This window comes from Narcine bancroftii, chromosome 9, assembly GCF_036971445.1.
Source record: "Narcine bancroftii isolate sNarBan1 chromosome 9, sNarBan1.hap1, whole genome shotgun sequence".
Taxonomy (NCBI): domain Eukaryota; kingdom Metazoa; phylum Chordata; class Chondrichthyes; order Torpediniformes; family Narcinidae; genus Narcine; species Narcine bancroftii.
Genome location: NC_091477.1, coordinates 35886769 through 35913550, shown reverse-complemented (window position 1 = coordinate 35913550; position 26782 = coordinate 35886769). Strand labels below are relative to the sequence as shown.

Genomic DNA, 26782 nt, shown 5'->3' with positions numbered 1-26782 from the left:
CCAGAATCACAGTGCGGCTTTCGCGCAAACAGAGGAACTACTGACATGGTCTTTGCCCTCAGACAGCTCCAAGAAAAGTGCAGAGAACAAAACAAAGGACTCTACATCACCTTTGTTGACTTCACCAAAGCCTTCAACACCGTGAGTAGGAAAGGGCTTTGGCAAAAACTAGAGCGCCTCGGATGTCCCCCAAAGTTCCTCAACGTAGTTTCCAACTGCATGAAAACCACAAGGTTGGGTCAGATACAGCAATGAGCTCTCTGAACCCTTCTCCATTAACAATGGCGTGAAGCAAGGCTGCGTTCTCGCACCAACCCTCTTTTCAATCTTCTTCAGCATGATGCTGAAATAAGCCATGAAAGACCTCAACAATGAAGACGCTGTTTACATCCGGTACCGCATGGATGGCAGTCTCTTCAATCTGAGGCGCCTGCAAGCTCACACCAAGACACAAGAGCAACTCTTCCGTGAACTACTCTTTGCAGACGATGCCGCTTTACTTGCCCATTCAGAGCCAGCTCTTCAGCGCTTGACGTCCTGTTTTGCGGAAACTGCCAAAATGTTTGGCCTGGAAGTCAGCCTGAAGAAAACTGAGGTCCTCCATCAGCCAGCTCCCCACCATGACTACCAGCCCCCCCACATCTCCATCGGGCACACAAAACTCAAAACGGTCAACCAGTTTACCTATCTCGGCTGCACCATTTCATCAGATGCAAGGATCGACAACGAGATAGACAACAGACTTGGCAAGGCAAATAGCGCCTTTGGAAGACTACACAAAAGAGTCTGGAAAAACAACCAACTGAAAAACCTCACAAAGATAAGCGTATACAGAGCCGTTGTCATACCCACACTTCTTTTCGGCTCCGAATCATGGTTCTTCTACCGGCATCACCTACGGCTCCTAGAACGCTTCCACCAGTGTTGTCTCTGCTCCATCCTCAACATTCATTGGAGCGACTTCATCACCAACATTGAAGATCCAACTGCGCTGGGTAGGTCACGTCTCCAGAATGGAGAACCATCGCCTTCCCAAGATCGTGTTATATGGCGAGCTCTCCACTGGCCACCGAGACAGAGGTGCACTAAAGAAGAGGTACAAGGACTGCCTAAATAAATCTCTTGGTGCCTGCCACATTGACCACTGCCAGTGGGCTGATATCTCCTTAAACCGTGCAACTTGGCGCCTCACAGTTCAGCGGGCAGCAACCTCCTTTGAAGAAGACCGCAGTGCCCACCTCACTGACAAAAGACAAAGGAGGAAAAACCCAACACCCAACCCCAACCAACCAATTTTCCCTTGCAACCGCTGCAACCGTGTCTGCCTGTTCCGCATCGGACTTGTCAGCCACAAATGAGCCTGCAGCTGACGTGGACATTACCATTCCATTAATCTTCGTCCGCAAAGCCAAGCCAAAGAAAGAAGTAGTCCGCTAGGGGCGCCACTTTTAAACTTATTTATTTTCCACAATTTTTTTTCTGGATGCTTGAAGCTGCTGGTTGCTTGAATTCCAGATAAGGAGAATTTTGAGATATCTGTGTGTGTGCACTTGAAAACATCCCAAATGAAGAAGCTGTTCACAACTTAAAGATGTTCTATGGATTTATTGCAATGAATGAATGAACTGTCAGTACTAACCAGTCAGATTTATAATCATCATCTTGTATAAAATTCCTTCCCAGAGAAAGAAAATGAAACAAATGAATAATCTGAAATCCACAGCTGGACCACTTCATGGGAGGATGTAGTAAGAAAGAGTAAAGAAGCTCTTTGTTGGCAGCTTCCAATTAATAAAAGGGAGAGCAACAGGAAGTTGTGTAACTAAAGTCACATGAAAGATGAGTACTGCCATGGTTTTCATCCATTATTTTGGCTATTTCATATTGGGGATGAATTACATTTGCTTTTACAGGCTCACACAAATGCATCTGCAGGAAGCAATGAGTGTAAAATAGAAAAAAAAAACCTAACCCACAACTTGATACAGAATAGCCAAAGACAACAGTTAACTTGTTTAATCACAGGGCCAAGGGATCTATTTGAAACTGACAACATTCTGGCAAGATCAGGCAGGCTGGATGCTGGAGTCATTAGCCCTTGCTGGGGTGTTGAGAAAAAGGGGTTATATACTCAGGTTCTGAGTCAAGAGAAGTAAGGACAAGTAATGAGAAATTTCTTCGCACTCCGAAGGTGGTGAAGCTATGGGAATTTGTCCCATAGGGAGATGCAGAGTCTTCGTATACTTAAAAAGAAGAGAGATAAATTTCAAGGTGCAAAAGGCATGAGGGAGATCTGGTGAGTGTGTGAGAGTATGTGACGGAAATAGATAATCTGCCACGGTGTATTGAATGGTTGAAGGACTGCGTGTACTACTCCTGTTCTCATTTTCTGTATCTCCATGTGCTAGCTCAGACCAGTACTACATCAAGTGGTTGGATGTAAGGTGTTCAAGACATTACAGGAAGCCTCTGAGTATGATGTTTTATCAAGTAGCAGGGAAAGAAGTCAGATGCACCCACATCTATCCTTTGGGTAGATGCCCTACCCAAGGCCACACTGAACAGGATAGAACCCTGAACAGGCTCTTATTTAGAAACTGGCTGCCCTGATTGCTTGAATCATTAGTGTTTGCTTTTAGGTTTCTTCAGATTTGCACGTTTTAATAACTTATTTAAATTCTTTAAAATTGTTCGTAAAAACACACAGTAAATGCTGGAGGAACTCAACCTTGAAGAAGGGCTCAGGCCCGAAATCTCCTAGGAGGTAAAGATATGTTACAGTACTGACATTTTGGGCCTGAGCCTTTCTTGAAGGTTGAGTTCCTCCAGCATTTACTGTGTGTTTTTACACCATTAGAGCATCTGTAGACTATACTTTTAAATTATGTTGCCTTTGATCTGCACGAATTGGTCTCTGCAACTTTGCATTTATTTTTACTTGCTGTGCTATGCATGGGATGTCCAGCTGCACTACCCACAAAAGAAACTTGGTACATGAGAAAACAAACTTGAACTAAAATTTTTTTCATAGATTTGAGTACTTAGGGATATAGGAAATTTGACAGGTGGCAAATCTGGGGGTGTGGCCTTGTGATCTGTTAAGAGTCATCTAGGATTTTTCATGGCAGGACTTATCCTGGCCTAGTCACATGGAGCCTCACTGAACAAGATTTTGGTGTTCTTGTTCAGCGAATTGTGCATTATTAAGTAAATGAGAGCCAATTAAGTAGTCTTGGGAGCAAATTCAAGTGGCAAGCTGCATTTAGCAAAACATAGACTTTTCTTACAAGGATCATTATATTAGTAGCACAGAATTCTAAAAAGATGAAGTCTGATGGATTCATCTGTGGATCTCAGTCTGATAAATCTCTTGGCTTTGTATTGGAAACTCTTGAGACGAAGAGAGCACACTGCGAGAGAACCAGTTGTTGGCCTTCATAGCCAAGACTTTGCTGATGTTTTTAACAGATGAATGAACTATGCCTGACATGTCAGAAATTGAATGAAGTGTGACTAATGAATTAGCTGCACTTTATTTAGTAAATCCAATTCATTTGGCATCTCTTTCTTCCTATTACACTTTGAAACGAGCAATCGACTTTTTATATGAGGTGGCATGAAATTTGACTGTGGTGAAAACAGTCTATAGCTATTTCAAGTTTATTTCAGTGAACAATTTGTGATCCATTTAGTGAATTGAGATGAGCACAGATAAGCCTGGTTTTCTTTGATCTCTGCTGCTTTTTTAAGGTTTTCTATTTCCACTGCTGCTTGCTCCTGGGTCAACCTAAATATTGGCTTGTAAGATAACTGCACATCAATCTTGTTACAGTGCGACAAACCTAGTCCATGAATACACATACTGGATTAAAATATTTCTGCCACTATATAGGAGGAAGGGAGAAACTTTCAAAAACAGTATTTACAAGTTATCATGATTAATTTGATTCATTTTAATATTGTAAAATTTTATTATTTTAAATTGTATCATTTTAGAAAGTGACAATCCAAAGAAATTACTGTTGGGGATATTTGGGCAAGCTTTGAATGGTTCTTAGAATTTATATCAATTGACTTGGTAGCTATCAATGGTTCTTGTTAAAGCCATTGAGACTATCAAGACGTAAGTACTAACATTTGATTTGCATTGAATTTCGTAGTTAAACAGAACAATCCACATGAGTCCAATAAACTTACCACTGCATTTTTGTTGCATTGAAGTATTTTCCCATCCAACTCTGTCAGTTAAACACAGTGGAATTCATCTGTAATCTTACTCCTTTGAACATTATTTTATCTTATGATAGGTACTTTAAATCCACATCTTCTAGTTTTAGGTTCACCTACTTGGAGGGAAAAGCGTTACAATTTACCTTATCTATGCCCCTACATCTGCTCCTATATCATGTGGTGTTATGGTCTCATTTTGCCCAGAGTTGTAAATGTATCTTCAACTCTCTTTTTTAAATTTTAGCATCAATCACATAACCTGGCATCACTTTTAGCCATGAAGATGAAAAAAAACAACCTGATCATTTATAAACATTTGTCATTGACCAGCAGTGAAATTTCTAAAAGTAACTTCCCTTTGTTATGTGTCTCTGTTCTTAAAGTGATCTTCTTCAGGAAGATGAGGCTTATTATAAAGCTAAAAATAAATTTGAAAAAAAAACAGCAGTCCCATTTCTTAACCAGGCTGATCCTCTAAATCATTCTTTGGTCTGTTTTGTAATATCTGCCAGGAAATGCGGGCAATCCCCGGTAATGAATGTACGACTTAGGGACAGCTTATACTTGCATGTCATCAGAATGTTGCTTATAACAGAAAATACTTTTAAGAAACCACACATAGTCCTTGAGTTTCATTTAAGAACACTTCAGTTCTATTGTGGCTCTACTTTCCAGAAGTGTCAACTCCAAGAATGAACTCTCTCTTATTGTCATAGTGTTTTAGCAAATGTACTGCGGCATGTGTGTTACCCTGTATCTAGCCCACAATTCACTAACTAGAAATAATTTTAACTCTAAAACTTAATTAACTGAGACATTTCTATATGAAATATAGCTTAACATTAACCTAAATATTAATATTAACACAGATCCATTACAGGGCATACATACAAAGAAACCCCTTGAGCTGTTTACTGATGTGGTTAAGAATTATGTTTCATTTGCACCCAGAAGTGCCTGATTTCTGTAAAATCAAGGCATCAAGATCAAAGTATTAATTTTGTGTTGATAAATTATGTATGATAATCTTGCTTTTAAAATTTTAATTTTTCTCTCTAACCTTTAATTTCCAGTGAAATGAGGAAAAAGTCATAGTTGAGGTGACAGAAGTATTTGGCCTATTTTATTTTATAGATTTTTGCTCAGTTAAGGTATACTCACCATCCTTCCCAAATGACACCTGATTCTCATTCCTTTCTGAATGTCACAAAAGTAACAGTTAGTAAATGGGCAAGTGCCATAACATTGATATGTTATGGATGTCATTTAAAAAAAATCCAAAGTTGCTTCTCTGAGATGATGTCAAACAAAAATGGATGTTGAGCTATGACAACTGGTAGCAGATACAATTAAAAGTTTTATTGATGGTTAAAATAAAAAGTTAGAGAGGAATACGAAAGGGCAAAGAAATAGTTCCTGCACGTTGGTTGCCAATATGGTAACTGGTAACTTTATTGATGGGCTCCCATCTCCTATTAAGAGTAGAACTTGAATAGCCTTTGAATGCAACAATGAAAATCTATCAAGGTTAGAATGCATAAAATTCTCAGATGTGGATCTGGTCTGGTGTTCAGTAGAATCTATTGTATGAGGCCACATTTGTCCACTTTCTTTCTGCTGTATGGATTTACCTGCTGGAGTAAACATCATAGGCCATCTGACATCCTGTTATTTAACACAACTGAGATTTTTGTTTTGTAATTTAGCTGAAGCATACACACTTGCACATGTTTCAGTGTAAGTGAAAATGGATACATTTTCTAGTCATCCAGTCCAGGGAAGAATTACTCAGGGAGTCCTGCTGGAGCTAGTGAATCTACATCCATATAAGACAAATCTGGACACTGTTCATTACTTGGTTGTGCCATTGAGAGATTTGGTGAAAACGTGAGGATAATTGGCTACAGGAAACATTTGTAATGGGATTGTTCTATATAGTGGAATAAACGGAAGGCCAAATGGTTTCCTTTTATGTTGCTTAATAATTTAATATCTACCGGCACCACCTACGGCTCCTAGAACGCTTCCACCAGCGTTGTCTCCACTCCATCCTCAACATCCATTGGAGAGCTTACATCCCTAACGTCGAAGTACTCGAGATGGCAGAGGTCGACAGCATCGAGTCCACGCTGCTGAAGATCCAGCTGCGCTGGATGGGTCACGTCTCCAGAATGGAGGACCATCGCCTTCCCAAGATCGTGTTATATGGCGAGCTCTCCACTGGCCACCGTGACAGAGGTGCACCAAAGAAAAGGTACAAGGACTGCCTAAAGAAATCTCTTGGTGCCTGCCACATTGACCACCGCCAGTGGGCTGATATCGCCTCAAACTGTGCATCTTGGCGCCTCACAGTTTGGCGGGCAGCAACCTTCTTTGAAGAAGACCGCAGAGCCTGACAAAAGGCAAAGGAGGAAAAACCCAACACCCAACCCCAACCCACCAATTTTCCCCTGCAACCGCTGCAATCGTGTCTGCCTGTCCCGCATCGGACTTGTCAGCCACAAACGAGCCTGCAGCTGACGTGGACTTTTTACCCCCTCCATAAATCTTCGTCCGTGAAGCCAAGCCAAAGAAGAGAAGAAGATACAGTAATTGAAATGGCAATACAGTAAAAATCCCCATGATCCGCCACCTACGGGGATCATTGATGTCGGATATGCAAATTTTCTGGTTGATTGAGACACACTCTTCCAATGCCCAACTAATACACCTGCTTTAAAAATACACTGTTTAAAAGGTAAAAGAGAGTGTAAAATGTAAAGTAATTTGAAAAAAAAATCAGGATTATAGTCTTTAATTATGTAAAGTTCACTTTAATCACCTAATTCCTATAACTTACAAAATTTAAATTTGAATGCCAGCATTGCGTTAACCCGTACACTAACCATGCTGCCTTCATAATTAAACCTCTCCCTTCGTGCTGACAAACTGACTCATCTCCATGCAAGTCTCCTGGTAATGTCCTCGGCACAACCCAAGTCACCTCCAGGCTAATGTCCAAGTCAGGCCCTCTGCTCACCTTCCTGTAAATTTGAACTCCATTTGTGAGTGCTGCAACAGTGCTGGATTAGGCATTGCACAAACCATGCCATCATCATAATTAACCCCCCACCCCAACAAGTTTACAGATGAAGCCTTACTAATATACGTAATACTAATAAAGTTAAGACTCTTACCAAGCCAGACACTTCGGGAGAGTCGCCCCAGCAGTGAGCGACATCAGCCAGCTCTTCATCCTGGGTGCCACCATTTCATTCAAACACAAAGTTTATTGAAACTTTATTCAAGCATCAGCTGCAGACTGAGTGCCCCAGTGGCTGAATGTCTGCTCCTAGCAGGGTGGCCAACCTTTTAATTTTTTATTTAGGCATACAGCACGGTAACAGGCCATTTTCGCCCACGAGTAAATACTGGGGGTGTGGGTTAATTGTGTGGCATGGGCTCATGGGCTGAAATGCCCTTTTACCATGCTGCATGTCTAAATTAGTTCACGGACAAGTTGCTCTTGTGTCTTGGTGTGAGCTTGCAGGCACCTCAGATTGAAGAGACTGCCATCCGTGCGGTACCGGATGTAAACACCGTCTTCATTGTTGACGTCTTTATTGGCTTGTTTCAACATCATGCTGAAGAAGATAGTAAAGAGGGTTGGTGCGAGGACGCAGCCTTGCTTCACGCCGTTGTCAATGGAGAAGGGTTCGGAGAGCCCATGTGGGTCACGTCTCCAGAATGGAGGACCATCGCCTTCCCAAGATCGTGTTCTATGGCGAGCTCTCCACTGGCCACCGAGACCGAGGTGCACCCAAGAAGAGGTACAAGGACTGCTTAAAGAAATCTCTTGGTGCCTGCCCCATTGACCACCGCCAACACTATTTGTGGGGGAGAAAAATGCACAGAGGAAGAACAAAACACAAAGCCACAGATAAGACCACTTTCAAGTTAAACAGCGACTACCCACACTCCTTTGTGGAGCCGTCCAACAGATCTGAGATGCAAATCTCTGGTCTCTTGTGCCTGTGAGGTATGTGCGGGAGAATTAAATCCAGCTGCTGTTTAAAAATTGGTGAAACTGAACTTTTCAGTGATTGTTGTCTTGTAGAACAGAACCATTCCTGAATGATTTTTCAGAAGTGGAGCTCCCCCAATCGTTATATTGCTCAATACGAGGCTGTTTTGGCTGTTATCCGCCTGTGAATCACTTATCTGATGTGTGGTCCTATGAGGAATTGCTGAGGGAATTGTTCAACTAGCTGGGACTGGGATTCCTGCTATCTTTGAAGTACATACAGCACTGAATTTATCACTGTTGTCGGGAGCTCATACAGCAACAAATCTGCTAATGGCAGTGAAGCGAGAAAGGCAAGAAGATTGACGTGAATTTTTGTTGAGCCTCAATTCAAATGTCACTTCTTGTCTCATGGAGCTCCATTGTGGGGGGAATACTGAATCAACAAAGAGCAAAGAACCACTCACTAAGATCGTCATCGACCGTTGTCATCAGTGCACCTTTTAAGTGATGGCACCATATTTGCTAACCTCCAGTCCGTCAGGACTTCTCCATCCTCTGCAAAGAATTAAAAATGTCTGTCAAGGCTCCAATATTGTAGATAGGATCTAAGGCTGCTAACATTTCTTCACTACAGATGCAGACATTCCTTAGGTCATTGTTAATTAACCTCCTCACCTACTCCTTCTGCTTTTCTTCCTCCATAGTAAACACATTGACATAATATTAATTTTAGATCTCTCACTCTACCTCTGAAAGCCCATGTTCTTCCTGAAGGAGACCTATTCTTTACCTTGCACTGTCTGTCAAAGTCATCTCAAAACTACTTTTAGCCATCCTTATTTCTCTTCTCACGATGTCCTACATTCCTTGTATTCTTCAAAGGGATTCTCTCAAACATGTCTGCCCATTTCAGATCTGAGCCTCTTTGTCTCTTGATAACCAATGTTCATTTACCTTGCCATTCGTGGTTTTTATCCCACTGAGAACATGTTCATCCTGGATCTTCCTTGTCGCACCCTGAAATGCCTTCCATTTGGCAATAATATTTTCACACAGTTGCACTTCTGTCCAATCAACTGTTGGCAACTCTTGCCTAATCTTGTTGAAATTTGCTTTGCCCCAATTTAGGATTCTAATTTGCAGATCAGTGTTATCCTTTATAATATCTTTCTTCAAGCTAATAGAATTGTGGTCACTGGCCCCCATGGTGTTCCCGTGTCGATTTACCTATCCAGCTTCATTCAGTGCTAAACTTCATTTCAGCAAGGTCCAGTCTTGTCCTTTCCTTATAAGCCTATCCACTTTGCTGTAGGAAGTTCTCCTGGACACATTTAACCAAATTCACTCGTCCAATCACCCACAATAATAGCTTTGTATTTCAGCAATCTCTCTATTTGGGTCTTCAGTTGTGATTTTAAAATCTTTCCTCGTTGAAGGGCTCAAGTCCAAAATGTTGGTTATGTGTCTTTATCTTTGCTCTATAAAGTACACTGTTTGATCTGCTAAATTTCTCCAGTTCAACCATGCTGTCTGCAGACTTTTGTCTTTTACTTGTGATTTAAAATCTGTATATAATATAAATTGATTAGAAATATATGGCATATTAAAGATTTCATAATGGTAGAATGGAATACATTTTTTCTTAAGAGAATGGAAATTTACATCATGCAGAAGTTGAGATACCAATGTTGATGAGTTAGTTTCAAGGATTCACATTTAATGTGATTCTTTCTCAATGTGTGGCTATGAAAATTAAAACTCTCCCAAATGCTTTGATGATTTGCAGGCCCTGATCCGACTACCAGCCCACATCTCTCAGTGTGATGAAGTCCTCCAGTTTTTTGAAACAAGACCTGAAGACTTAAACCCACCGAAAGAGTGAGTATAGTGTGTGGTTAAATTGCACATTGCTGCTGTCTCAATCATCAGATGAACATACGGGGAACACTGTACAAAGTAAAAATAATAATTTGGAAAAATCAGTCTCAATGTTCGCAGTAATTGACAGACATTTAAACTATCGTGTAGATTCAAAAGTTAAATCTTGTTTTACAAACTTTTTATGCAAAATTATGCATTGTGTTACATATTCTGAAATATAAATTTGATCATTTTGCAAAATTGCAAATAAGAGTAAAACAAGTGGAAAAACTGGGATGTTACATTTAATTGGAATTCTTAACTTGGATGGAGAAAATATTTTTTTTCTCCTTGTTCTGGAAGAACATCTGATGCCTTGTTAAAAATGCTACTTGAATGAAAACTTCATGCATTTGGCTCTAATGGTATCTGACGACCTGTGAACAAGCACTAATGCTTTTGAACATGAAAAAAATACCCACTTAACTGTTCCACCACTCTCAAAATCCAACAGTAATCAATACCTTCATGAAAAGCACAAAGTGCTAAATTCAGTTTTAAGATTATCAATTAAAAAAATCACCATTTACTCATTAATGGTTAATTCCAGATACTTGCACAGTTTTTTTTTTAAAAAGGGTTAGATCACTGTAGTAAACATTGCTTAAACAATATATTATCAATGGCAAAATGTTCATGTTCATGAATTTCGAATGTCCATCATTTGCATTGAGAGCAAGAAACAGAGAACAATACAGTAAAAGTCCAAAAATCTGGATGCCAGAAATCCGGACCACCCAAGAATCTGGACTTCTCGATTAACTTTTTTAAATTTAGCGGGCTTTTAGGTGTAAAGTGCCACAGATGCACAGAAGTTGTGGACATGAACGAATAAATATGTATTTGGTGTTTTTTGTACTTTATCTGAACTATCAAAATTTTCCTGTTAATCTCTTCTTTATTTTCCTTAAATTTGAATTTTGAAAGAACTGCCTGAGAAACTGGATAATCCGAAAATCCAGACTGACCCAATCTCCGAGCCGTCTGGATTTTAGGACTTTTACTGTATAGTGAAGAATACAATAAATACAATACAATAAATGATATGTTTTTGTTTGCAAATGGAGAACATTAAATAATTCATTTAAAACGTGGCTGTGCTAAATTGTTTGATCCCAGGCATCAATATATGCTAGTCTTAGCTTAAAGAGGCTCAGTCAATATGAGTATATTCAGCAAGATGTACAAGGATTAGGATCATTTGTCAAATCACATTTTTTTTATGGGACAGGTATCTGAAAAGATACATCATGGATGACTATTTTTTTTTAATCCAGTAAAAACAAAGGTTGAATTGGTATAGAACAGTACAGCACAGGCTCTTCAGCCCTTAATGTTATATTCCTTTATTTTCAAAAGTATTAAACCCTCCCTACCACATAACCCTCTACTTTTCTTTCATCCTTATGCCAGTCTAAAAGTCTCTTAAATGCCCCTAATGTTTCAGGCTCCACCCTGGCAAGGCATTCCAGGCACCCACAACTCTCTGCATTTTAAAAAAAAAAATTATCCCTGATGTCTACCCTAAACTCTCCTCCCTTCACTTTGTACACAAGTCCACTAATGTTTGCTAGTTCTGCCTGGGAAACAGGCACTGGCTGTCCACCCTATCTATGCCTCTCATAATCTTGTAGACCTCTATGAAATCTCCTCTCATCCTTCTACGCTCAAAAGAAAAAAAAGAGTCCCAGCTCTGCTAATCTTGCCTCATAATACTTTATTGGGCTGGATTTCATGGATGATGGTGATACACATGGCACAATATATCATATACAGCAAAATTCTGATTTGTTGTAGTCAGTGTGTGTAAAGAATACTTATAATAAGCTAATTGAATTAAATTAAAGAGAGACAATTAATGCCCAAGATAGATAATAAATATGCACAGTAATCCTAGGGCAAAAAATGGCATGCAATAGTGGTGTTTTTGTGTTATCAGAGCAGTTTCTGATTAGTGTAACAAGGGAAGGATCAAGAGTCTGATAGCTGTCGAAAAGAAAATGTTCTTGAAACTAAAGGCGCTGGTTGTCGGGCTTCTGCACCTTTTGCCTGAAGGCAGCAGTGCAAAGAGGTTGTGACCAGGATAATGGAGGTCCTTTATGAATTTGCTAGCCTTCCCGAGGAAGCTCCACACAAAGATGTCAGCATTGATTGGGAGGTTCGCGCCTGTGATGGACTTGACTCTGTTTGCTACCTTCTGCATTCCTGGGCACTTAAAGTGCCAAAGCAGGCTGTGATACAACCAGCTGGTATACTTGCCACAGTGCACCTGCAGATATTTGATGAGGATCCAAAAACTGTCAGCAACATCTGGCGTGTCTCTGCCAGCAGCCAAACCAAAATATGGAATTTACATTTGGTTCTTACTTCCGGAACTGTGTCGCAGTTCTGAATGTGAAATTAACGAGTTAATGTAAATTTTGTACTTTTATTCTACATTTATTTAAAACATTTTTTAAAAAAAGCAAAAGCATTGAAGCTTGTTGAATGAGCTGCAATCTTTGTTCTGAATTCAGCGCAAGATATTTTTATAACAACGTATCTGATTTAGCCACGATAAACTTGTTCTTTACATGTGCAGTGCCATTCCTCCATTCCATGATTTAAGAATTCCATTGATATTTCAGATGATAAAAATACTTTGACTTTAGTTCATGAAATTATCTCGTCAATGCTCTGGATATTATTCAGTTCCTATGAATGAATTACAATGTTAATAATAACTTGTGGGTGATACGTTCTGGTTTCTGTTCAGTGAGATGTGTTCCACGTGACCTGCTGCTTATCTTTTTTATCTTCATTGAGCCTGAATGCCACAGATTTTTTTTAAACCATTAACATGAGATTTAAAGCCAGAATGGAAAATGGCATTGGGCATCCCTTTAAATGATCATGAAACACTTTCTTTAAAGTTTCTTTCAATATGTGATTTTCCCTTCCACCACTGACTGGAAAATTAAGAGAACAGCTTAAAGCTACTGGATAAAGAGGTTCGGCTCAAAATATCAACCATGCTTTTTCTCCCACTGATGCTGCCGGACCCACTGAGGTCCTCCAGCAGATTGATTCCAGTGTCTCCTTCAGACTGTGATGGCCCAAGCCAATTTACCACAATTTTGATGGCTAAAATAATGTGGGTAATTCTTCTGATTAATTGGAATGATAATTGCAAATTGCTAGCTCAAGGGTATTTTGTGCTGCATTTCAAATGAGGTGTAGTTGGATATGAATAAGAATCGACTCTCGTCTCTGGCCCACATTTTGCTGAGAAAATAACAATGAGTTATAAATTACAAATGTATGATTAAAAAAAATTATGAATTTAAAACAACAAAAAAAAAATCACATTTTACAATATTGCAAATGCATTTCAAATATTGGAAATGTATATGAGAAAACAGAAAGATCCCCCTGTAAACCGCCCCCCCACCCCACTCTCCCTCCTCTAATCCCCTACAAAGCAAAAAAAGTATAGGACAACAGATTTTCCAAGGAGTACTCCTTACTATAAGGTTTCTTCTAATATACAGAGACCTTTCATTTAAATATTCATACCTACACTGTGCAAATATGGGCACTGAATGTATGATTTATTCAGTAACATGTGGTGAGGAGATGTCCTCTAAATTGCTGGATCTGCCTCTCCTTTAGTCTCAGAAATTAATGCTTTTATTGCAAATTAAGCACCCCATGAAAGGTTAATGGGGTGCCACTCTCCAATGCAGAAATTGTTGAGGAGTTCAATGTTTCTACAATGCCAAGCAAAAAAGAACAATATAGACTCTGCTAGTAAATACACAAGAGTGTTGGAGAAACTCAGCAGGTCACACTTCATCCATAGGAGGAAAACCAATGTTTTGGGCCTGAGCCCCACCTTACTGATATATCTTTCCCTCCTATGGAGCCTGCTGACTTTCTCCAACACTTTGGTACATTTAATATAAAGTCAGCTCTTTCTTTCCACTAGGTAATGAATTGTTCTCACTTTTCCAAATTCAGATGGAAGGAAAATATTGACTCTATTTTATTTTAATTGATTCAATTTTTCTTTCTAATCCCTAAATCTATTTACTTGTAAACATGAAGCATTGATTCTTTCATTCACTATATTGCTCTTGTTGGAAGCTTCTTGCCCTGTTCTCTCCTGCAACAACTTGTAGTCATAAAGAGCAAAATGAGTCCAGGCTGTGCTGACTTTTGCTGACTGTAGCTGACAAACCTGGAGTATGTCCAAGATGTCTTGATGCAATATGAAAGACAGGCATTTGAATCTCACTGACAAATTGAGAGGGCCGAATTTTTCTATTTGTTTCACTACCAAACTCTCAGATCCTGCAGCAGAGTTCAATACCAATTGCATCACACAAAGTAATTGTCTCGAGTCTTGCACCATAACAGAGATTTACGAAGCAAAGTAGATGTCATTAAAGTTGCTCTTTCTTATTTATAGATATTAATGTGCAAGTGTGTCCTTAGTTATCTTCAATGTTAAATATAATTATTTAAGATGTCCCTTAATGTCAAAGGCATATAAAGTTATTTATATGTGGCAGTTTTTGCACAGGCTCCCAACTCATTTTGCCAGTTATCATGGACGTTTTAGAGCTTGGAACCTTGGCAATCAGCTACTCTGACCTTACTGCAAATATCTGGGTGATGGAGTGCCACTAAGAAAGGCCCCCCCTCATCCAATCCAATGAAATACAGCAGTAAAAAGACCACAGGTGAGTTTTCTAGGCACTGGGAGACTGGATCAACATGATCCAGCCCATTGAAAGGTGAGGGAAAAGTGTAATTGTCGCACTGCATCATGTTCTGGGCCTGTATGTTTGACTCTCAGTGTATTGGGAGCTGGGAAAACTAGTGCATTTGCTGGACTCATTAGTGACTTAAAGCTACATTTTCCATTTCTGCATGAAGTCGCATAAAGGTGAAGTTACATAAAACCATTGAGCTTTCAATCCTTACATTTCTTTCTTAACCACACTCAGGTCCTATCTATCTTGTTTAAATTATGCTGGCATTTGCAAGATCTGCAAATCCAGACATGAAGTCATTTGACCTCCTCATAAGCATCCATTTTCAGCCAGAATGACAGCATCATTCCTGCCTTCAAACTGTAACTTTTTTTTACTCTGAGGTTAGCTTGAAATATTTCTGTTTTTCTTCACATCCTGTAGTAGATATGGAAGGATATTTATTTAAAATCTTCCTGTCAGAGTAATGATTAGACTGCAGTCCCTGTGGTGAAAACAGTCCCACAAGTGTTTAGAGAGAGAATTCCAGGATTATGCACCCGTAACTGTGAAGGACTTTTCTGGGCCAACTTGCTGAATCTGGTTCCTACATCTGTTCTGGGTGGTCTAATTAGGTTTTTATTCCTATTGTCCTTTAAAACATAATTTTTGGGGTTTTTTTGGACATTTCGTATGCATGCATGTTGTTGTGCACTTGAATCGCAATTGGGCTAACAAACTGGGAAAGGAAGCTTCTTCCTTCAGTGTATGAATATACAGTTCAGGAGCGGAGGTATCCTTTTGGTCCCTTGAACCTGCTCTACAAATCTGATCATCTCTGTATTCCCACCTACCCATGGCAACCTTTCACTCACTCACTTCTCAACAATCCAACTTAACCTCTGCTTGATAAATGTTCAAGTATTCTGCTCTGTGAAAAAAAGCTCCAAAGATCTCACCTCATTTGTCTTAAAGAACGACTCCAAACTTTTAAACAATTACCCTTAGTTCTTGATTCTTCCACTAGGCAATGTCCTTTCACACCCCCTCTTTAGAGAACCCCCCCCCCCTCACAATCTTACACATGTCAATCAAATCTCCTCTCCCTCTTCCAGGCTTAACAGGGATCTAAATGTAGGCCATCCAATCTTTCTCTTAAGGTAACCTACTTATTCCTGTTATCAGTTTGGTAATCTGTCCTTAACTAAGGAGAGTAATATTCATCAGTCATGAGGCACAATGCCTGACAAGATACGCCAACAACAGTAGTACAGATTATATTGCCACAATGTGCCAAGACAGAAAAAGAGATCATATAAAAGGATAAATATTCACAGTGGCAGTTAATGCAAAAACAAATGGTGCAGACAGATCTATTGATGGTTGCGAAGTAGTTTATGGTTCAGGTGGTACGGGCAGCCTGAGAGGTGTTGGAGAAAAACACCAGTCTTTGAGCCTTTTTTTTTTAATTTTTTTTATTTTTCACACCATAAATCACATTAGCCATGATATACACTATTTCTTTTTCACACATATACAGTGACTTTTTCTCCCCCCCCTCCTCCCAAGCCAACCCCCCACCCTCCCCCCTCTCATCCATTTTAGGTATACAATCTAGGTTGCATTAAGCCAGTCAGACAATGTTGTCATTCAACAAAAATACACCAGAAATTCTACTGAGTCCATTCTTTTCTTTCCTTCTCCTTCCATAAACTTAGGTAATGTTTGTCCCCGGTAGGTTTTCGCTATTGTATTTAATGTAAGGCTCCCATACTTGTTCGAATATTTCAATATTATTTCTTAACCTATATGTTATTTTTTCTAATGGAATACATTTATTCATTTAAATTTAGTAGTTTCTTCCTTTTAATTTGGTTATGTATTCCATTAATATTTAAAGTCATATAGTTCAGCGTAGCCCTTTTATATTTTGTTTATCTTCTCTTTCCGTTTTTGCATCATTACCTTTCCTCCTTTTCCATTTCTGTTTTCTTATTTTCAACTCTTTATAAGACAACATTCCTACAACATCCAACATTTTCCTTATTCTCCTATTTCTATCTTCTTTATCCCCAATCTCCCCTTCCCCTCCTGAGTTGTCCTTTATCCCTTGTCGGACAACCACATCTCCCCTCTCCATTTGGATTTGCGAATCCACTCGCAAGCGTCAACTGATTTTACAGTGACCGCTATTTCCCCCCACCCAGCCCCCCCCCAGAAAAGATTTCACTTTTCATATGTCACAAAGGTCACTCTTTTAATTCCCTCCTTATTCTCTCTATTCCATTACCTTCCCTTGTTAATTCTTGTCTATACTATCTATATTTTCCTCTAAGTACAGATACATTCACGTATGCACATTGTCTCTATTCACTCTTATACCTCTTTACCCGCATACATATCAATCGTGATCATTTTTACTCTCATTACCCGTCTTCATCCCTCAGTCTATTTTTGTAATTGTTCTGCAAATTTTCGTGCTTCTTCTGGATCCGAGAATAGTCTGTTTTGTTGTCCTGGAATAAATATTTTCAATACCGCTGGATGCTTTAGTATAAATTTATACCCTTTCTTCCATAAAATCGCCTTTGCTGTATTGAACTCTTTTCTCTTCTTTAGGAGTTCAAAACTTATATCTGGATAAATGAAGATTTTTTGCCCTTTATATTCCAGTGGTTTGTTGCCCTCTCTTACTTTTTCCATTGTCTTCTCCAGTACCTTTTCTCTTGTAGTATATCTTAGGAATTTTACTAAAATAGATCTTGGTTTTTGTTGTGGTTGTGGTTTAGAGGCCAATACTCTATGTGCCCTTTCTATTTCCATTTCTTGCTGTAGTTCTGGACATCCTAGGGTCTTAGGGATCCACTCTTTTATAAACTCCCTCATATTCTTGCCTTCTTCATCTTCCTTAAGGCCCACTATCTTTATGTTATTTCTTCTGTTATAATTTTCTTTGAGCCTTGATGCAGCCTAGTGACCAGCTATCCTTTTGCCTCCCCAGGCACTACTGTGTTCCTCCAGCAGTTTGGTTTTTTTTTTAGCTCCAAATTAGCTTCTTGTTCCCTGGTGGTTCCAACACTCTGTATGTTGGTTCCCGTCCTCAGTTTCCAGCTTGAAAATGAATGAAGGCAAAAGAGCCACAAAATTTGTGTGGAACTTGACCCTGATCTGGAGTTGAGGAGCCATGAAATGACTTTGGGACCCGCTGCTTGCACTACCCCTCCATTGCCACTAGCCAGCTTTCCTCAGGAACCTGCAGAATTCTTTCCCCTGGTGGGCTTCCCTTTCACTTTCCCATCATCCTCCACCTGCAGTTCCAGTGCTCTTCTGTCAACGTCTGGACACACCACACTTTCAGGAGGCAAAATTATTCTGATTATTTTTGTGGGAAGGAAGAAAATGACTTAATTTCTCCTCGTAGACCAGCCCTGATGTCAAAAAGTAATTCTATCTCGAAAAATTGCTACGCTTCTAATTCTGTTGGAACATTCATGCCTGATGGTTCTTTATAATGGCTGAGACAACTTGCATGCTGAATCGAACCCTCCCACAATGGATTGCAGACTGAATGGCCTGGCAAACTTGTTCAATGTTGAATCGTGAACGGAAAATGCTGGAAGTCGTCAGCAAGTTGAGAGAGGGAAACTGATCACCGTTTTAAGTTATTGACCCTTCATCAGAATTGGTAGAAGAGAAAAAGAGCAGTTTAAGTTGCAGAAAGGAGGAGGTGGAAAGAACAGAGGGATTGTCTGTAAACGAATGCTGGAGAAACTCAGCAGGTTAGACAGCATCCATGGATAGAAATGATCATTCAGTGATTCGGGTCAGAACCCTTTATCATGCAGCTTTTGCATTTGTCCAGGGGTGTTATCTGTGATTGGGTGGTCTATTATTGTTTAAGTAACAATTACTTTTGGTGCTGGCTGTTAGGCAATTAAAAGAAAATAATCTTTTCGAACTGTTGGTTTCTGAACTGAATGAATTCTGGAAATAACTAACAGACAAAGAAGGAAGAATGGAGTTAATGCTAGAGGTGGAAGTCCTTGGTTGTCTGGTGAATTTAATTTCAGTCTCCAAAGTATATAATGTTTCAAGAAGGAAGGTGAACTGCTGTTCCTCAATTAAGTGTGGCCTTGATGGGAACAGTATGGGAGACTAAAGACCCACAGATTGAATTGAAATGACAGACAATGGGAATTGAAAATTAACTCCAACATATCATGAGCACCAAATGCAGTGCATTCTAGTGGAAGAACTGCAAGTGAATCGCTGCTTCACATCCGATTGGGTACCTGAATGGTGGGAAGGAAAGATATGGAAGAGCAGTTGACACATTTCCCATGATTCACAGGGAAAGTGCTGCAATAAGAGGAAAGGGTTGGAGATGTGGAGCGCTGAGTGTTGAATGTTGGTGAGTAGAAGACGAGGGAAAGAGGAAACATTTGTTTTGGATGGGAAGCGATGGGTGAGAGCAGAAGGGAGGAAATGGGTGACGAGACTGAGAGTCTCGAAAAAAAAAACATCAGAAATTCTGTTTGACTCTGTCAACATCATCCAGGATTCTCATCAATACCCACAGAATTAGCTTATTGAACTCTCTTGTCCCTTATACGCTGTGAGTTGGTGTTTTACTTGGATTGGTTCTGGACTTTTAAGATTATTCCGAATGCCTGAGAAGCATTAGGAGCTGTGACTGCCCCTTTTTAAAAAAAAACTTTTTGACTTTTATGGATATTTAGAGCTGTTTGTATTTTTGTATGACTTCAGACTAGGGCAATAAATGACTGAATAAATGTCTGCTTCATGTTGAGTCCCAGTTTTATTACTACATCCAGTCAAATATTCCAAATGAATGATTAAAAATGGAGAACCTGCACCATTATATGAGCTCAGATCTGCTCTTTATGTTTAGTACCTCAGATCATACTTCATTTTCAGTCCGATTCAGACTAATGAAATCGTAGTTTGGAATCTGATTACAAAGAGCATCGGAAGGATCTTGTGCATTTGGTGAAAACAACCAAGGGTGAATTTCTAGTGCCTCAGCTTTTGTTGAAACCATGAAGTATATTTTTTCCACCAAAAAAAAATAGATGGTTGGTTTCAGAAGGGTTTAATATAATTGTGGAATTTAGATGTGTAAAAACACTTAAAGTTTCATCATAAGTCATTGACGGGCTCACACAGAAGTTATAATTAACTTTCAACCTTGTACTTAAATCACATCTTTCCATAATTGTACACTTGAGACAATGACCTAATCTCCTGTGTGGCAGAATAGTTGGTGAGCTTGTCATTCAAATAATTAGATGAGAGACCTATCAAAGGAGCCCACAAGGACTTTAGAACAATCATTTAGTTATATCACTCGTTGGATTCTATTGCTTCTTCATTATTGATGTAGCCAACAGAAGGTTACATTTGTTGTACACACCCAGACTCCTTGAGTTAAATTTGCAGTTTTTTTTTAATAGCTTTAATGTTACAGATGGAACTCTGGTTTCTTGAAAATATTGAGTTTATTTTCAAATATTGAATATAATTTTATTTTCATATGTGGCATAAAATATTTTTCTATTGAAGATTATCACTGAATGGATCATGCTCTTCCGGGAGAAATAGTGGCGGCGGATTCAATTGTATTATTTAAGAAAAGGTTGGACAGGTATATGGATGAGAAGAAGATGGAGGGTTATGGGCATTGTGCAGGGAGGTGGGACTAGAAAGGGGTGTTTGGTTCGGTGCGGACTAGAAGGGCCTAATGGCCTGTTTCCGTGCTGTAATTGTTATGTTATGTTATGTGTGTGTGTGTGTGTGCACGCACAAACATCAATGAGCTTTGAAAATCATGGAAAATTAAGAAATGCATCATATTAAGAAGCATGTGCAAGTTGGACCGATGGGACTTTTTCTGTTCTATATTACACTGAACTTAATTTATACACCGTAACCTGACAGAATTTAAATCTAGTGAAAAACAATAGTCTTCAGGTGTTATGATTGTAGTAAAAACACAGAAGTTCTGGATGAATTCAGCAAGTTTTGCAGTGTCCATAGCAGGTAAAGATGTACAGTGATACCAGGATTTAACGCTCCCTGATTTAACACGAATTTGGATATAATGCAAATTATATAATGCAATATAAGTCCAAGTCATTGGACTTGGGTGTTGAGCTCCCAGGCAGGTGTGGGGGTATCGGGGTCCTGAGCAGGAGTGGGGGCATCAGGAAAGACACGGCAGTTCAAGACACAGACGCACATGAGTTTATACTCAAACACAAGTACTGGATCAAAATGGTTTGCTAAAAATTAATTTGTTTTAATTTCAACTGTAACAACAATTTATTGAAACCCTGATTTAGCATCACCCCACTTTTTCTCGTGATGAGATTTTATGGACCCATTCAGTTGTGTTATAAAAAGGCCACACTGTATAACCGATGTTTGGGCCTGAGCCCTTCTTCAATGTGTGAGTAAAAAGCAGGCAGGCACCTGAATTAAAAGGATGGGGAGGGGGAGAAATGAGCAGGGGGAGAATTGCAGATCAACAGACAAAAGGTGTTCATTGGATATAGATGAGACAGAGGAGAAAGGAAAAGGGTGGGAGGGGAGGTTGTTTTGTTTTTGGCTCTGTGGAAGCAGAGCTGGGGGAAAAGAAACAGAGGGAAAGGGGAGAGAGAGAGAGAGAGAGAAAAAGATCTAGATGAAAGGAAACATAGGGAAAGATGTGGTGGAGGCTGGGGCAGAGCTAACGGAAACCGGAGAAGTCGATGTTAATGTTATTCGTCTGGAGGGCGCCCCCATTGTTCCTCCAATTTGTGGGTGGTCTCATTCTGGCAATGCACAAAACCTTCAACAAACATGACAATAAGTGAATGGGGCAGGAAATTGAAATGGTGGCCACTGGGAGATTCCTGCTACTCCTTGGCGAAGCTGTCTCTCTTTCTGCATCCAGTCTCTCTGGGGTACAGGATTCTACAAAAGGAGCATCGGATGCAGTAAATGACCCCTGAAGATTCACAAGGAAAGTGCTGCTTCACTTGGAAGGGCTGTTTGGGACCCCAAATGCTGGTGTGCGAAGAGGTGTGGGTACAAGTGGAGTGCCACTTTCGGTCACAGATGTCAGTGTCATGGTGGGAATGGAAGAATAGATGAAGGAGTCATGGAGGGAGTGGTCCCTGCAGAAGGCAGAGAGGGGAGGAGTGGGGAAGATGCTTCTGATAGTGGGATCACATAGGAGGTGCGGAAATGGCAGAAGATATGTTTTGGATTCGGAGTCTGGTGGGTGGTAGGTGAGGACCCTTTATATCTAATCTGATTACTATTGGTTAAACAATCTTATTTATCTGCTTTCATTTTATGAATTTGTTAACTCGAAGCTCTTGACGTTTCTAATTCAATTTTAAATTCAAATACTGATTGTCATGTGAAGTATAAAAGGGGACGCTTTCTACGGTTTTATTTGTGCAGCTGAGATTGTCGCCTGGCAGGAACCCTGAGAGGATCCCAAAATTATTTTTAACCCAGTGAGTCACATAGAGTTCACTTTTTAGTGCTCTATTTAAAGTTTGGACCACTGCCCCCATTCTCATTCACAGAACTTCAGTGACTCCCTCCTTGTCCAGTGACTTGGTATGAATTTGAGACTCTGAAATCAGGTCATTTTTCATCAGCCTCTCATTTATTGAAAATCCAGAGATGCCCATCAGTTAAAATTAACTGGACCCCTTCAAACACTTCCCAGGTAATGGTACTGTCCGGGACTTAAAATTTCTTCAGAAGATTAAACTCAGTGCATAAATTATAGTGATTTACATTGGCCTTTGTAATATTTATGAAGCGATCTTTTTCACTCATTCAGTTCTTGGTACATAGGAAGTAGGAATAGGAGTAGGCCAAAAATGGCCCATCGAGCCTGCTCCGCCATTCAATACGATCATGGCTGATCTAATTTATGACCTAACTCCACCTACCTGCCTTCTCCCCATATCCCCTAATTCCTCTATCATGTAAAAATTTATCTAACCGAATTTTAAATATGTTTAATGAGGCAGCCTCAACCACTTCCCTGGTTAGAGAATTCCAAACATTCACTACTCTCTGGGGAAAAAACTACTTTTCCTCATCTCTGTCCTAAATCTACTCCCCCGAATCTTGAGACTGTGTCCTCTCCTTTTAGTTTCCCCGGCCAGCTCAAAAAACCTTCCTACATCTATCCTATCCATACCATTCATAATCCTATATGTTTCTATAAGATCTCCTCTCATTCTTCTGAACTCGAGCGAATACAATCCTAGACGATTTAATCTTTCATCATAAGTCAACCCCTTCATCCCAGGGATCAACCTAGTAAACCTCCTCTGGACCGTCTCCAAAGCCAGTATATCCTTCCTCAAATATGGAGACCACAACCGGACACAGTACTCCAGGTTCAGTCTCACCAGTACCTTATACAGCTGCAACATTACCTCCCTACTCCTGAACTCAATTCCTCTATAGATGAAGGCCAACATTCCATTTGCCTTCTTAATAACCTGCTGTACCTGCAACCTAACTTTTTGTGATTCATGCACAAGCATTCCCAAGTCCCTCTGCACAACAGCATGCTGTAGTTTCTCACCCTTTAAATAATATTCTGCTCTTTTATTTTTCTTGCCAAAGTGGATAACCTCATACTTACTAACATTGTACTCCATCTGCCAGACCTTTGCCCACTCATCCAGCTCAACTATATCCCTCTGCAGACTCTCCACATCCTCATTACAATTTGCTCTTCCACTCAATTTGGTGTCATCCGCAAACTTAGCTACACCACATTTTGTCCCCTCCTCCAAGTCATCAATATAAATGATGAACAGTTGTGGGCCTAACACTGACCCCTGCGGCACCCCACTTACCACTCTCTGCCAACCTGAAAAACTCCCATTTATCCCGACTCTCTGCCTCCTGTCAGACAACCAATTTTCAATTCAGGCCAATATACTTTCCCAGACTCCACTTTTCTTAACTTACTGATAAGTTTCTTGTGCGGCACCTTATCAAACGCTTTCTGGAAATCCAAATATATAACATCAACCAGTTCCCCTCTATCCACTGCATCCATTATATCCTCAAAGAATCCTAACAAGTTTGTCAAACAAGATCTTCCCTTTCTAAAACCATGCTGCATCTGCCTGATTGAAACCTTACGTTCCAAAAGTTTCACTATTTCATCTTTAATGACGGCTTCAAGCATTTTCCCAACTACAGACATCAAGCTAATTGGCCGATAATTTCCAGTCTTCTGCCTACATCCCTTCTTAAAAAGTGGCGTGACATTTGCTGTCTTCCAGTCTGCCGGGACCTGCCCAGAATCCAAGGAATTTTGGTATATGACCACCAATGCATCAACTATAGCTTCTGCCATTTCCTTCAGAACCCTTGGATGCATATTATCAGGACCAGGTGATTTGTCTGGCTTTAGACCCATTAGTTTCTCCATCACTACTTCCTTTGTAACAACTATTTTATCAATGCCCTCCCCAACATTCGCATCCTTAACTCCACACTTGGGCATGCTGGACGTGACTTCCACCGTGAAGACTGACACAAAATATTTGTTCAATGCCTCGGCCATTTCCTCATTTTTTGCTACCAGTTTTCCTTTCTCACCCTCCAAGGGTCCTATGTTAACTCTGGCCACCCTCTTCCGTTTTATATATTTATAAAATTTTTTGGTTTCTGTTTTTATATTTTGTGCCAATTTACTTTCATAATCCTTTTTCCCATTTCTTATTACTCGCTTTGTAATCCCTTGTTGTCTCTTAAAGTTATCCCAATCGTCCAGTTTCCCACTGCTCTTTGGAGCTTTGTACACCTGCGCCTTCAATTTTATACTCTCCTTTATTTCCTTTGTTAACCACGGTTGATTTTTCCCTCCCTTGCTGCCCTTTTTCCTGACCGGAATATATTTTTGTTGAGCATTACAAAATATTTCTTTGAAAATCTTCCACTGTTCCTCAACTGTTTCATCAATTAGTCTGTGCTCCCAGTCCACTCTGCCCAATTCCTCCCTCATCCTATGGTAGTCACCCCTGTTTAAGCATAATATATTAGTTTTAGATCTAACTATTTCCCCTTCCATCTGAATGAGAAATTCAATCATACTATGATTGCTATTTCCCAGATGGTCTCTGACTATTACATCATTTACTCTACCAGGAGAGCATTTTCTCTTGTGGGTTCCTTAACATGCTGCTCAAGAAAGCTATCGCGGATGCATTCTATGAAGTCCTCTTCCATACTCCCATGACCAACTTGATTTTCCCAAACTATGTGGAAGTTCCCCATGACTACTGCCATATCATTATCACATGCCTCACTTATCTCTATTTATTTCCTGTGCCATTGTTATTCGGTGGGCGATAGATAACACCCACCAATAATTTTTTCCCTTTGTTATTCTTTATCTCTACCCAAATGGACTCAACATTATGCTCTTTAGATCTTATATCATCAAGATGTGTCCTTTAATGAATAAAAAGAGAATTTGTGTATCATTGAGCAGTTATTGTTAAGTATGTATCAGATGTTTATGAAGGTATAATATTTCCACCTTAACTATTTTTTTTACATTTACATGGCTTCCTTAAAATATTAGATGTTCTTTTGTCTCATGATTGTAGGGCATTTACTAAAACATTAACAGTGCACTGTAAGGAAATACTGATATATTTTAAATAGCATTTTTTCATGCTTGATCCTAAAATAGCATAAATGTAAATGTATTTTACCATTTGTACAGAGTAAGACTGTATAAATAACTACAAAAATCTAGATGCAAGGTCCGAGTAATTAGTTTAATCAAAGTGCATTTTTATAGTTAATTGGTGACTGAATTGTAGGTGGGTGATTGGATTATTTCAAGGTTTAAAAAAAAAGCATCTCCTTTCTTTGAAGCACCTGAACATGCTGAAATCCATGTCACAAAAGAAACCATTTAACCAACTGAACCTAATTCTTTCAACATACAGTTTACGCCATCATACTTTTTCCACAGTTTAGCTGGTGATGTTTCTGCAGAGCAAAGAAAATGTGTGAAACTCTTTCCTCACACTGGCCTCAGTGGAAATGTCAAGAAAGTCAGTCTAAATGTACGTAAATTTAGATATACAGCACGGAATCAGACCATTTCAGCCCACAAGTCCCATGCTGCCCAATTTACACCCAATTAACCTGCAAATGGTGGGTGGAAACTGGAGCCCCAGGGAAAACCCCACACAGACACAGGGAGAACATACAAGCTCCTTATGCAGGATTCGAACCCCGATCCTGATCTCTGGTGCTGTAAAGGCATTCCGCTAACCACTATCCCAACCATGCCATCCTTAGTATTACATTATTTTATTCTGGTTAAATGCTCTTAATTTGATGGTGTCCCCATTATCCTATTGAAAAGAACAGGACTACATAATGCATTCATCTTCACCCATGTGCCTGCTTCACCTTTTGTCCTTCAATTCAATCTTCAGAAAATTAATCAACAATAGCAATACATAAAAAGATCTGACTTGAAAGCTTAAAAGGGATGTGAATTATTGGAATAGGCAATTGAGGCTGGAAATATTAAAGAGGGAAGTTTCTGCTCCAGCACTTGTGTCTCTGCTGGCCTGAAATCGAAACTGAAGTTACAGGCAGAAACCATGCTGTCATCTTATCTTAAACTCTGTTTGTTGATGATCTGTTTTACATTAGTTTATGTCACATTGATGTAATCTTGATGAATCTCCAACTCCATCAGTATTTGTTTTCAGAATAAACACCCAAATATTTGCTTGTCCCCAAACCATGTGGCTTGATCTGATTTGTGGCTCCAAAAATTTTATATTTTACTTCATTTGAAATGACTGTG

At 39.6% G+C, this 26782-nt stretch overlaps 1 protein-coding gene across 4 annotated transcripts in view; it reads left to right on the top strand.

Moving 5' to 3' along the window:
• sh3pxd2b (SH3 and PX domains 2B) overlaps positions 1-26782 on the top strand; it is a 265721-nt gene that overhangs the window by 160396 nt on the left and 78543 nt on the right. For all 4 annotated transcript variants that reach the window (XM_069898788.1, XM_069898789.1, XM_069898787.1 and 1 more), the window contains one exon: positions 10023-10114. In XM_069898788.1, coding sequence (XP_069754889.1) covers positions 10023-10114 — 92 coding nt within the window. The remainder of the gene's footprint in view (positions 1-10022; positions 10115-26782) is intronic.